The 14,182-nt window shown below is 37.3% G+C and overlaps 1 protein-coding gene across 3 annotated transcripts in view; it reads left to right on the top strand.

The window, feature by feature from the left end:
- The window catches only part of LOC117307529 (leucine-rich repeat-containing protein 37A3-like), a 102,904-nt gene that overhangs the window by 21,431 nt on the left and 67,291 nt on the right, over window positions 1-14,182 (top strand). For 2 of the 3 annotated variants that reach the window (XM_033848445.2, XM_033848446.2), the window contains exons 5-8: window positions 2,002-2,073; window positions 2,703-2,783; window positions 8,955-9,026; window positions 9,569-9,643. In XM_033848445.2, the coding sequence (XP_033704336.2) occupies window positions 2,002-2,073; window positions 2,703-2,783; window positions 8,955-9,026; window positions 9,569-9,643 (300 nt within the window). The remainder of the gene's footprint in view (window positions 1-2,001; window positions 2,074-2,702; window positions 2,784-8,954; window positions 9,027-9,568; window positions 9,644-14,182) is intronic. The other variant, XM_033848444.2, reaches the window with a different exon arrangement.

Raw genomic sequence — 14,182 nt, 5'->3', positions numbered from 1 at the left:
TTAATTATCAAACCTTCCAAGCCTTAAGGGGCCAACACCTTTATATTAGTCCCTTCCATGCCTTCTGGGCTCCAAACCTTACCAACACAGTTTGGAGAAAAACAAATAAGATAAATGCTCAGTGGACTAGGCCCTTCATTATTTCTACTATGAAATACTTTATAATCTGATTATTTCATGTTCGCATAAGTATTCTCATTCTTAAAAAAAAAATGCCAATCAATAAAAAAGCGAAAAAAGAATATGCTAACAAGCACTATGCCTAGTGTTGTAAACACGACGGCGGGTAAGACAGGTTTCCTTTTAGCAACTCATGATCTCACAGGGAAAATAAACATATAACTCAAACCATACTGACAAAGTGCTGTGGAGGCACCATGAAGTAATAAAATTACATTTCTTTTAAAACAGTCATTTCCTCCTTCTATCCACTCTCCAGCTATTTTTTTTTTTTTTTTTTTTTTTTGCTGTACTTGTACCTCTCACTGTAGTGGCCTCTCCCGTTGCGGAGCACAAGCTCCGGACGCGCAGGCTCAGCGGCTATGGCTCACGGGCCCAGCCGCTCCGCGGCATGTGGGATCTTCCCGGACCGGGGCACGAACCCATGTCCCCTGCATCGGCAGGCGGACTCTCAACCACTGCGCCACCAGGGAAGCCCTCCAGCTATTTTTTGATTTTATAAATATTTGAGTTTGCTTTATGTCCACGTGTTGGCTTTAAACGTGATAGACGATGCACGTAAGCAGTATCTAGTCCATACTTTGAAGGAGTTTATGCTCAGAGGAAATGGGTTGCAAAAATAGCTATATTTAAAGAAAGAAATGAATATGGGCAATGAGAGCTATAAGTTGGTATTGGAGCACAAAAGAGGGAAAGAAGACTTCAAATTGGATCAGGGAAGATGTTACTAGAGCAATGCTGTTTAAATGGGACCTCGAAGGGCCATTGGGTATCAATGACAGACATCTTGGGAAGAATAAGCTTGCAAAAGGAAAGTGGGAGAAAGGCAAAACATAGGAAAAATACTCTGAGTACCTGTAGAGTACAAGTGGGAAGAGTAGGAGATGAGAGCCAGATCATCTAGGGCTTTGGAGGCCAAGCCAAGGATAACACGCCAAGCTACCATGTTACCACAGCAGGGCTTTAGGACAAGCTTTAGCCTGCAACAGAACCGACCACTGGGAGGGCTTGTGAAAACACAAGCTCCACCCCCGTAGTTACTGATTCCAGAGGTCCCCAGTAGGGCTGAGTATTTGTATCTTCAATAAGTTCACAAGTGATGCTGGTATTTGAGAACAACTTCCGGAGAGTTAATCTGGTGATCGCGTGGAGGATGGCTTAGAAACGGAGAGCGAAGAGATGGAAACACCAGTCAGAAGACAGTTATAGCCATCCAGGTGAAATGAGAGACTAAGCTGGAATCAATGGAAATAACATAGTCAGCTATAGTCAAGAGTAGGTATTTTCGAATAAAAGTCAATATGATAGAAAGTGTAATACTGAATTAAAGTTACATATTAATTGAGAGGAGTAACTTCCTTTCAAGTTGTGTGAAAGGGTATCTTTTATTTCTTCTGGTAATGAATTGGCCTAGAAAAACAGAACTATACTGGGAAGTGTGTAAATATAAGAATATTCCTTTGAATATTAGAAATTATAATGATATATAGAGATAAAAACTTTGAGCTCATAATCTAGAATTTGATAAGACCACAAAAGGTGGAATCTAATCAATGCTTCTACTCTCAGGAAAGATTACCTCCAAAATCTATCAAGATCTATAGTTGTATATTTAATTTATGAAGATCCTGAAGGTGAGACTCTTAAGAGAGGTGAAGGCAGGGTTAGGGGCTCTGGAAGGTTCAAATAATAATTCCTAAGGTTTGGAGTTTAGACCAAAGCTTCTTATTTATTATTATCATTCTAACCTCTACTAGTTATTCCTACTAATTAGATATCTAAAAGCTAATTGAGGCAATATTTTCCTTTTCCTTTTCGTAGAGATTTATCCTGCAATAAAATACAGTCTATCGAAAGACGTACATTTGAACCACTACCTTTTTTGCAGTTTATGTAAGTTACAACTATAACTTCATTATATTTGGCGTTTTTATAAAGCTTAATTTTTTCTAAAATTAATTTGTTACTCATTTTGAAGTATGATTAAAATTCCTGCTAAAATTTTGTAGCAAATCCTTTTTGTCTCTAGCAAAGATTAGTGTGAGAGTTATTACACAGATCAGAGTGAATCATTGTAGAGCAGTGGTTCTCAACCAGGGTGATTTTGCACGCAGGTGACATTTGATAGTGTCTGGAGACATTTTTGCTTGTCAGAACTGTATATGCTCCTGGCATCTAGTGGACAGAGGCCACAGATGCTACTAAACACCCAACAGTACAGGAGAGCCTCCCACAGCAAAGAATTATCCAGCCCAAAATGTCAATAGTGCTGCCTTTCTAGAGAAATAAAGATCACTTAACACAAGTATTTAATGAGCATTTACTATTTTGTATCTAATGCACCACATATATAATCATGAAAGTATAAATCATAATATCTTCCCCAGTGAGATTTCATTAGTGTATGGAGGGAGTAGTGATGTTATGTTTCATCATATATAAATTAGAATTATTGCCAAACGATAACTGTTCTGAAAGAATATATATTTTTCTTCTTCTTTTGCATGTGTCTTTCTTTGTAGAAATCTTGGTTGCAATTTACTCACAGAACTGAGCTTTGGAACGTTTCAGGCCTGGCATGGAATGCGCTTTTTACACACGTTGTAAGTGAAATAGAAGATGAATGCATGTAAAAAACTGTGTGTAAAAACACCATGCAGTTATTGGTTAGCTGGGTGTAAGCCCAGTTTGAATTTTGGAAAGTATGTCTTGAGAGCCATTTATTATTTTTTCAAATGAGGAAACTAAGGTACAAAGAGGCCAAGAGACTTGTTTAACTCATATATATGAAACGCTCTGCTTTCCATAGTACTGATCTTTGGCACGGGCAATAAAAGGCACCAAGCAAAAACGCTCAGATTAGCGTTGTCATGGAATCCCACTGATGCCTCTCCACTATGCGAGTGGTCCATGAAGTTCCGCTTTTGAATTTAACTTTGATTCCTGCTCATGTGCAAAGTTCCTAACTGCTTAAAATGTATGCAACCCAGAGCTGCAAAGAACTAAGTTTAGCACCCAGTTCTTCAGGGAGCAAAAGGTGTGGGTGCTTCCCCAAGCATTATTAGCTCTTTTAAATGGTTAAGCAGAAAGAATTTCTGAACACCCACCACAGGGCTCTCCCCAGCCACCCAGAACATTATTTTTCAAAAAGCATATATCTCTGAAGTGAATTATCTGTGGCCAGTAGGAACCTTTGCAGTATGGAAAAAGATGTTGTTTGTGTTCAGCTGTAGTGTGAAAAATAGAAGGAAAATACATTGTTGCAGCCTAATTCAATATACTTCCTTTGCTGACTACTCTTCAATTAGAAGTGTGGGTTTTACACCCCTTCAGCTCAAAAATTCTGCGGTTTCTCATGACACAAGGAAATGATAGTGGGTACGTTCAGTGGCCCGAAGGCGATTTTAGACTCAAGGTAAAGAGCTCTTCTACACCTGGCTTTGGAAAAGACTCTCTTACCTGTCTTGTGGTTCAGAAATCCAGTTTCACACAGTTCACACATTTTGGTTAATGAAGGTGTTGAGGCTGTGTCTGGAGCTGGATTAGCAATTCCTGCAGATGCGTATCTTCGGCGGCCTCCTTCCTTTCCCTTGTTAGTTTGCTGATGCCTGTCTTGGGGAGAGAGCACCAAGGGTCAGTTTTTCTTTTGCCAGCACAAGGGAGAGCAGGCTCATGACATCCCTTCACCAGGAGGTTTTAGTAGCATCAATACAACCTCTTAAACTCACCACCTTTCCTAAACATCCTATAACACCAAGAGTTCCTTATAAGAATCTGCGTCTCACTATAGTTATGTAGGCAACACAGGAAAATACATTGTGGAAATAAACAAATAAATAAATAAATCACAGTTTAAAAATTAATGAATTCATTCAAAAACATTCCCTGAGTGCCATGCCACTCTGTGTCAGCACTGTACTAACTGCTGGGGATACAAACACGCGTAGGGCAGGGACTTTGTCCCCAAGAAACTTTCATACTGGAAGGAGAAAGATGGATGTTGATGGGAAAACATATATGAGAGCCATTGTAGCATCTATGCAGCAGGGTAACAAGGTGAGGGAGAGGGGTGATGAAGTAGAAAATGGGTGGTAGGTTAGAAAAGAGTTGTGATGGAAGAGGCACCAACTTGTTCCTTTGGAATTTGTGTGCCTCTTAAATGACAGAAAAAGGTAGTGAAAGAATCAGAAGTATCTGGTGTTGGAAATAAATTAGTACTGTACTCCTAAAACTCGTTCACAGTTACTTTCAAAAGATTGTCACAGTATAGTAAGTCTTTGTTTTGGGCTAAGTCTTTCTAATAGGAAAAGCTAATTTGCTTCAGGAAACATTTGCCATGGTGAGATATAAACTTTATTGCATCTCTTTCCAAAGGGAAGCCACCAAGGGAAGATGCCACCCTCGAGTTAAGTCATTTTACTACCTATAATGACATATTACTGGGGTGTTTATAAGTTGCCTGCATTAAATAAGTTTGGAAAAGGGCCCCAGCTGAGGTGGATTTATGAATTCAGTGAAGCTTAGGTTTCAGGGCTCCTCACTTGCATAGGTCCCTTGCAAGGTCTTGAGAGGGGTCCTAGCGATTTTTGTATTCATAACTTTGCATGTTTTTATTAGATATGATCTCCCAAAGTAGATGAGGTTCAGGCCCCACAAAACCTTGATTCATCACTAGGTTTCAGGTAATTATAAGACAGTGGGTTTCTTGAATGACGCCTCGATGTTATTGACAAGCATAAGGTGAAGTAGTTAGCAGTGTGGTAGTCTATTTTAAATCCGAAATCTACCTCAAAGATGAGCCAAGAGCTTATTAATTAATAAAGTACCACTCTTTGAATGGTGGTAGTAATCATATCTCTTTCAGATAAAATCAGGAATGAAATATATTATGGAAAACCAGCAGTGGTTGATAATCCTAAATGTTAAGTATACTTTTTTTTTCTGGCTTTAAAGTGTTTCTCCTTCATTCACCTATGCAGGTGCAGACTGATGGCTTATTTTTAAAAATTCTTTTAGTCACTTCATTGGTTCTAAGAATACAAGCTCCATGATTTTAGGAACTGAAGAACTCTACAATGTAGAAAGTCTATGTAACTTAACCAGTCAGAGCACATTCACATGCTGGCTTGTCTGTGGTACATCAATATTGTACCAAGAACATATGCACTATGAGAGAATAAGAGGAAAATCAAAGCCTTATCCCTATTGAATTATTTACCCCATTGTTGAGAATATCAATGAGGGAGGTGAGGCCACACTATGAAGGCAAATTGAGCTGCGGTCACAGAGCCGCCCTAATGCTCCCCCATTCAGCTAGCATTGTTTCCTTTAGATAGCTATGTACACACCAAAGCTTACACACGTCAGGGTGCTGTCATCACTATTTGCTATGTACTAGAATCCTGGCTGCTTCTCAGATTTACAAAGGCATAAACATTAAAACAAAAATAACTTGGGTCTGCCCTTTGGGGTGATTCAGGGTGGCTGTTTTATTTGTAATAGTTCAAAATTTTGAGATTGTCACACCTAGCAAGTAGTATACTTTTCTTCTCCCAACTGCATCTTATTCTTCCCACCTGTAGTATTTTCTCCCATGCTATATGTTTTCTCACTTTCTTGATAGTGTCCTTGGAAGCACAACGTTTTTAATTTTTATGGAGTCCAACTCATCTATTTTTCCTTTGGTTGTTTCTGCTTCTGGTGTCATATCTAACAACTGTTGTCTAATGCAAGGTCATAAAGATTTACTCCTGTGTTTTCTTCTAGGAGTTTTATAGCCTTAGCTCTTACATTTGGATATTTGATCCATTTGGAGTTAATTTTCATATACGGTGTGAAGTGTAGGAGTCCAGCTTCATTATTTTGTGTGTGGATGTACAGTTGTCCCAGCATCATTTGAAAAGACTGTTCTTTCCACATGGAATTGTTTTGGCATGCTTGTTGAAAATCAAGAGACCATATACATGAGGGTTTATTCTGTTCCATTAATTTACATGTCTGTTCTTATTCCAGTACCACACTGTGATTGCAGTAGCTTTGAACTGAGTTTTGAAACCAGGATGTGTTGAGTCCTCCCACTTTGTACTTTACCAACACTGTTTTGGTTTATTCTGTTTCCTTAAATTGCTATATGAATTTTAGAATTAGCTTGGCAATTTCTGGAAAGAAGTCAGCTGGGATTTTGATAGGAATTGCAATGGAACCATAGGTCGATTTGGGAAGTAGTGAAATTTTAATAAGATTATCTTCCAGTCCATGAATCCAGCATGTCTTTATATTTATTTAGATCTTCTTCAATTTCTTTCAACAGTTTTGTACTTTTCAGTGTGAATCTTGCACTCGGGTAAATTTTTCCATAAGTGTTATATTTGTTTTGATGCTGTTACACGTGGAATTGTTTTCTTAATTTCATTTTTGGATTACTCATTGCTGGTGTGTAGAAATAATATTGATCTTATATCCTACAACCTTGCTGAACTCATTTATTAATGCTAACAGTTATTTTCCTAGATTCCCAGGAATATGTCTTGTGGTCTTCCAGTTTCCCAGGAATACAGTGGAACATTTCAAAGTCTCTGTGGACATCTTATTCCTCAGCTTTTCTTTTAAGCTTTTCGGTTGGGCTGTTTTTTGCACCCAACTGTTACCCATTGCCTCATGCAGCCGCCATGTTAAAATATTTGCTTGAAAATGTTTTCCAGAAATGCCAGCTGAGAGGCTTTTCTCACTAGACAGCTCTGAGTCAGGTCAAAGGCAAACCTTTCAAGTGAGGTCTTCCAGGGGACCACCAGACATGTAAAACAATGACAGTTCTTTGGGAATGAGGCTTTGAAGGCCCTCCCAGTCCATGCTGCTCCTCCTGGTACCAGTGATGTGGGCTGTTTTTCAAGGCTACCACTGGCATGGAGAGCAAAGTTCAAGGACAGGTTAAAGCAACACAGATCTCATTTTTCTTACAAAAATTAATTTGTTTTCCTTGAAGAAATTGCTCCCCAATTTCCTGCCAGCATGTTGGTTAAAGTGATTGGTCAGAAGTTGATTCTGACCATTTTTGCCAGTTTTGTTGTTGTAGTTATTGTTATTTTTGCTTCTATGGAGGGATGAATTTTCAGATGTCCTTCCTCCATCATTTTTACTGATTTTCCTGCAATTTTTAAAAAAATCTATAAAGTCTCAACGTCCATACGCTAATTAAATATCATGAGAGATGATTAAGGAAAAAATAAATAAAAAGAGAAATAAATAAATAAATAGAGAAAATATAATTCTCATAGAGGCTTTCCCAGATGGGTAGATGAAGTTTGAAAAGGTATTTCTATATTTAGTGCTCTGCAAATTAAGGTTAAAGTAACAGATGTTTTAACACACACACCCCTTTTTTTTTCATTCAGGTTAAACACAGGCTTTAGAGTCAGAACTAAGTTCAAATTCTAGCTCTGCTTCTTACTAGCTTGATGACTTACGACAAGTTATGTAACTTCTCTGTGCCTCAGTTTCCTCATTTGTACAATGGTGTAATATATATATCATATAAGGTTACTGTGAGGATTAAATGTTAAATGCTGATCACAGATGCCTGGCAACCCAAAAGATATTACTTTTGATGATTATCTTTATAATATTTTGCAAAAATAAGCTAATAATTCTTGAGTAGAGTTAACCTAAAGTCAGGTATTCTTTTCTTTCTTCCTGTTTCTTTTTGGGTTTTTCCCCCCCTTATTTGTTTTTTTTGTGTGTGTGTGTGTGGTACGCGGGCCTCTGACTGTTGTGGCCTCTCCCCTTGCGGAGCACAGGCTCCGGACACGCAGGCCCAGCAGCCATGGCTCACGGGCCCACCCGCTCCGCGGCATGTGGGATCTTCCCAGACCAGGGCATGAACCCGCGTCCCCTGCATCGGCAGGCGGACTCTCAACCACTGCGCCACCAGGGAAGCCCCCCTTATTTGTTTTAAAGAACTAAGAAAAAAGAAAGAAAGAAAGAAAGAAAGAACTAATAAGAAAATCTATTCCAGGATTTTGGAATAAAATTTTGTTCCCCAAAATTAATTTGTTTGTTTTATTGATATATAAACAAAATGTTATTTATTTATTCAGCAAACATTTATTAAATACCTAGCAAATATTAGGCACTATGTCAGGCACAGGAATAATAATGACAATAAGTGTGGTCTCTGCTCTCAAGTTGCTGACAATCTAGGAGACTGACAAGTAAACAGGTGATTACATACACAGTAACAAAGGCTATGATACAAGAATACACATGGGACTATGTGATGGGAGTATGGCTTTCACCAGTTCCTCTTGGATTTATCTCTTCTTCTTTGGCTCCAGAACCAAGGAATTAGCCCTATTTTTGTCTTTAGCTGGGTAGTTTAAATCATGAAATTTTTAAAAATTTGTAGAGATGAAAGAAAAACACCTTGAATTATGGAAGACACTAGAAATAGTACTTTTTTACAGAGCAAGGGTTTCCTACCAGCATAGTCACTTTGAGGGTTTTTAACCTAAAAAGTTCTTTGGCATATTTTTTCTTTGCTAGCCACTTTTTTTCTATTTTATTGTTTGTTTGTTTGTTTCTCTTCTCCACTTTATCATCTGGAGACCTGGGTAGTTCCCAGTGAAAGAGTGTTTTACAGATTCTAAGGGTGATTTATAGGTAAAGACAGAAAATGATTTTTTTTTTAACCTTCCAGTTCCATACCAAAAAAAATGAATATAAGCTTTCATAGAAGTAATTGAAAATGCAGATAATTTTAATTCCATTCCATTTTTCAGAATTCTCAGTCGTAATCCTTTGACAACAGTTGAAGATTCTCATCTTTTTAAATTGCCAGCATTAAAATATTTGTAAGTATTGCAACAGTTTCATGGCTCATGAGATAATTTCTCCTTTTTACTTTCGTCAAAGATTGAGTACTTTAGCTAAAAAGACATAATTTAGATTTTAACTGGGTTATTGAAAATAAGAGTTATTGGCAAAGAAAAGGATTAAGAAAGAATATATATGGATAAGACAGCCAGCAGAGAATGAGAACAGTGTTGAAGAACACATATAGATAGGGAACATGTAGATGCATGTAGGAATATTATTTATCCCAGAAAGAAAAAAGGAATAAGGGGTACATTATTTTTTTAAAAAAGAGTGATCAAAAGAGGTAGATGCAATTGAAAATGAGAAATCAGGATAATAGAAAATGATTGTACTGTTCAGCACCAAGGTCATTAATTTGATGATGCAAATTTAAATTTCTTCAGTAAGAGCTGTTTTGGATTATCATCTATGGCAAGTAAGAAGCCAGCATTGAAGTAATCACATGTTAAGTATCTTTTTAAGTTTAGAACTTTTGTCTTTGGGTTTTCTATCACGCATGTTTGGGCTTCTCCTTCAGAGACATGGGAACAACACAAGTGTCACTTACAACAGTTGAAAGCATCCTCATGATGACCCTTGAATTGGAAAAACTGTAAGTTGATTTTTCTTACATTTATTTTCACTCCATTTTTTTTTAGGTTTGTTTTATTATTTTCTTAAGTCAGGTTTATTTATGTATAATTTTCATTTAACCAAATGCACTATTTTTAAATATACAGTGTGATGTGTTTTGACAAACGTATAGTTCTGTAGCCACCACCACATTTGAGGTAAAGAAAACGTCTGCACTCCCAAAAGACCGCTCATGTCCCTCTGTAGTCAATCCATCCTCCTCTCTCTACCAGTCCCTGGCAACCACCAATCTGAGTTTTGTCCGTATAATGTTGCCTTTTCCAGAATATTTTATAAATGAAATCATGTGGTATGTAGCTTTTTGTTTTTGGCTTCTTTCACTTAGCCAGTCTCTTTGGAGATTCATCTGTTTTGTTGCACCTGTCAGTAGTTCATTCCTTTTTATTGCTGAGCAGTATTCTAGTTGTGTGGATACACAGTTTGTTTACGCATTCATCGTTTGATGAACATTTGCGTTTTTTCTCATTTTTTGGCTATTATGAACAAAGCCTCTGAAAACAGTCACATGTGTGTCTGAACATATGTTTTGTGCGAGCATATGTTTTCATTTCTTTGGGGTAAAATCCCTAAGGGTGGGATTGCTTTATCATATGCTAACTGCATATTTAACTTTTTAAGAAACTGCTAGACTGTTTTCTAAAGTGCCTGTGCCATTTTGCTTCCCCACTGGCAGTCTATGAGTGTTGCAGTTGCTCCACATCTTCACCTGATTCTTATATTAAAAAAAAAAAAAAAATTTCAGCCTTTCTAGTAGGTGTGTAGTTGCATCTCGTGGTTTTGCCACATTTTGCATTTCTGTAATAGGTGAGTGATGTTGAGTGTCTATTCATGTGCAAATATCTTTTAAAATGAAGTGTCTGTTCAAATTCATTTTTAATTGGATATTGTTATTGAGATTTAGGAGTGCTTTATATAAAAAGCAATGGAAAAAGTCCTTTCTCTCAAATAAGTGTTTAGTAAATATCTTCTCCCAGATTGTGACTTATCTTCATTATATTAAAGTGTCTCTGAAGACTAGAAGTATTAAATTTTTGATGAACTCTAATTTAGCAATTTTTCTTTTTTTTCATATTTATTTAATTTATTTATTTGGTTGTGCTGGGTCTTAGTTGCGGCAGGTGGGCTCCTTAGTTGTGGCTCATGGGCTTCTTAGTTGTGGCATGCGAACTCTTAGTTGTGGCATGCATGTGGGATCTAGCTCCCTGACCAGGGATCTAACCTGGGCCCTCTGCATTGGGAACTCAGAGTCTTAACCACCAGGGAAGTCCCTTAGCAACTTTTCTTAGATGGTTTGTGCTTTTTTCTGTCTTATCTAAGAAATCTTTCTCTGAGACCCCGTTGTCTAACCCATAATGACAAAGGTTTTCTCCTATGTTTCCTTCCAGAAGTTGTATAGTTACATTTAGGTCTATGATTCATTCTGTGTTAATTTTCATATATGTTGTGAGGGAAGGGTCAAGTTTCTTTTTTTTTTTTTGCAGTTTAAATAACTATTTCTGTAGGACCCTATTGTGACAGTTTATTACACAACTTACTGCACCTTAAATTGTGCCATCCCCCTTACAATATGGAAAGCTAATAGAAACCTTCTGTTATGCCAAGACTAGTTGAGGAGATTGCATGAATTAGTATGTGGAAAGGGCCCTGCATTTAGCAGTCTGTTCCAACCGTCTTTGTCAGGTCAGCTGACCAATGACTGTCTTCACCATGCCGTCACACATTGGTCACTGCTCTAGCCTCATCTTCCTCAGCCTCCCACAGCATCTGCCACAATTGTGATCCCTCTCTTGTCAGCTAGATGCCCTTCTCTCTGGATATTAAAAAGTATTTCCCTATGTAATGACAATACTGTTAACACACAGTACTAAATAAATTAAATTCCTACACAATAATATTACTTAATAAAGATTTGCTATTCAAATTTCCCCAATTGTCTCTCTCATATAATATCATTTCTTTTAACAGCTTTTTGAGGTATAACTGACATACAATAATCTGTGTTCACACACACACATACCTACACACCATGAAGACATCACCAAAATCAAAATGTCCATCATCTCAGAAAGTTTCTTAATGTCTCTTTGTAATTCTTCCTTCCCATCGTTCCTTGCCCTTCCCAGTTGCCATGCAACCATTGATCTGCTTTCTGTCTGCATTTTCTAGAATTTTATGTAAATGGAGTCATACAGGGTATACTTTTTTCTAACTGGCTTCTAACTCAGCATGATTATTTTAATCTTCATTCATATTGTTGCATATATCAGTAATTCCTGTTTATTGCTGAATAGTATTCCATTATATGGATGTACCACCATTTATCTATTCACCATTGATGGACATTTGAGTTGTTTCAGTCTTTGTCTATTACAGATAAAGTTGCTATGAATATTTGTGTACAAGTCTTTGTATGGATGTATACTTCCATTTCTCTTGGGTAAATACCTGCAAGTAGAATGGATGGATCATTGGTAAGTGTATGTTTAAGTTTTTTAAAAATACCTATTTTCCATAGTGGATTGATCATTTTACATCTCTACCAGCAGTGTATGAGAGCTGCATTTTCTTCACGTTGCGGCCAACATTTGCTATGCTCAGTATTTTTAATTTTACATATTTTAATAGGTGTGTAGCTGTATCTCACTGTGGCATCCCTAATGATTAATCATGTTAAACATCTTTTCATATGCTTATTTTCCATCTGTATATCTTTGAATCTTTTATCTATATTTTTCTCGAGTTTTGAGAGTTCTTTATATATTCTGGAAATTGGTCCTTTATCCAATATGTAAGTTGCTAAGTATTTTCTCCCATTCTGTGACTCATCTTTTCGTTCTCTCAGGAGTGTCTTTTGCAGGGCAGAAGTTCTTAATTTTGATGCTGTCTAATTTATCTATTTTATTCTTTGATGGATTATGCTTTTGGTGTTTTATCTAAGAAATCTTGCCTAACTCAAGGTCATAAAGTTTTTCACCTGTGGTTTTTTTTTTTTGTTTTTTTTTTGCGGTACGCCGGCCTCTCACTGTTTTGGCCTCTCCCGCCGCGGAGCACAGGCTCCGGAGGCGCAGGCTCAGCGACCATGGCTCACGGGCCCAGCCGCTCCGCGGCATGTGGGATCTTCCCAGACCAGGGCATGAACCTGTGTGCCATGCATCAGCAGGCCAACTCTCAACCACTGCACCACCAGGGAAGCCCTCACCTGTTTTGTTCTAGAAGTTTTATAGTTTTATGTTTTACATTTAGATCTTTGAACCAATTTGAGTTCATTTCTGTATATGGTTTGGATGGAAGTTCTTTTTTTTTTTTCTTTTTGCACCTGGATATTCAATTTTTCCAGCATCATTTGTTGAAAAGACTATCGTTTCTCCACTTAAAAACTTTTGAACCTGAAAGTCAGTTGTCCACATCTCTCTCCTTCTGAACTTTCTATTCTGTTCCTTTGATCTTTTTCTCTGTCCTTACACTACTATCACAGTGTCTTGAAGGTGTAGCTTCATAAGCCTTGAAATCAGTTACTGTTAGTTCTTCAACTTTGTTCTTTCTCAAAGTTGTTTTAGTTATTCTAAACTTTATTTCCATATGAATTTTAGAATTAGCTTGTCAATTTCTATAGAAAAGCCTACTGGGATTTTGATCTATAAATCGATTTGGGGAGAATTGATGTCTCAACAATATTGAATCTTCTGATCCATGAATACTTTATATCTCTCCATTTATTTAGGTCTTCCTTAATTTCCCCCTGCAGTATTTTACAGTTTTCAGTGTGCAAGTCTTTTACATCTTTTGTCAGATTCATTCTAGGTATTTTATATGTTTGATTCTATTATAAGTAGTATTTTAAAACTTTGATCTCTGATTGTTTGTTGAGATCAATTAATCTTTTTGTATGTTGATCGTGTACCCTGCAAACTTGATAAACTCATTTATTAGTTCCAGTAGCATTTTTGTAGATTCTATCAAGTTTTCTACATAATCATGTTATCTGCAAATAAAGATAGATTTACTTCTTCCTTTCCATTCTGAATATCTCTTTTCTTTCTTTTGCCCTATGGCACTGGCTAGAACCTTCAGTGCAATGTCAAATAGAAGTAATGAGAGCAGACAGCCTTGCCTTTGTCCTGATCCTGGAGAGAAAGTACTTTGTCCTTCACCATTAAATATGATGTTAGGTATTTTGTAGAAGTCATTTATCAAGTTGAGGAAGTCTCCTTCCATTCCTAGTCTACTGAGGGCTGTTCTTTTCTTTAATGTGGAATGGATGTTAGATTCTTTCATTCTTTTCCTGCATCTATTGCAATGACTATGTGATTTTTCCCTTCTTTTTTTTTCTTAATTTGTTTATTTATTTTTGGCTGCATTGGGTCTTCTTTGCTGCACGCAGGCTTTCTCTAGTTGTGGCGAGCAGGGACTACTCTTCATTGCAGTATGCAGGCTTCTCATTGCGGTGGCTTCTCTTGTTGCAGAGCATGGGCTCTAGGTGCACGGGCTTCACTAGTTG

This window comes from Tursiops truncatus, chromosome 20 (genome assembly GCF_011762595.2).
Source record: "Tursiops truncatus isolate mTurTru1 chromosome 20, mTurTru1.mat.Y, whole genome shotgun sequence".
NCBI lineage: Eukaryota > Metazoa > Chordata > Mammalia > Artiodactyla > Delphinidae > Tursiops > Tursiops truncatus.
This window is presented reverse-complemented; position numbering and strand designations above follow the sequence as displayed.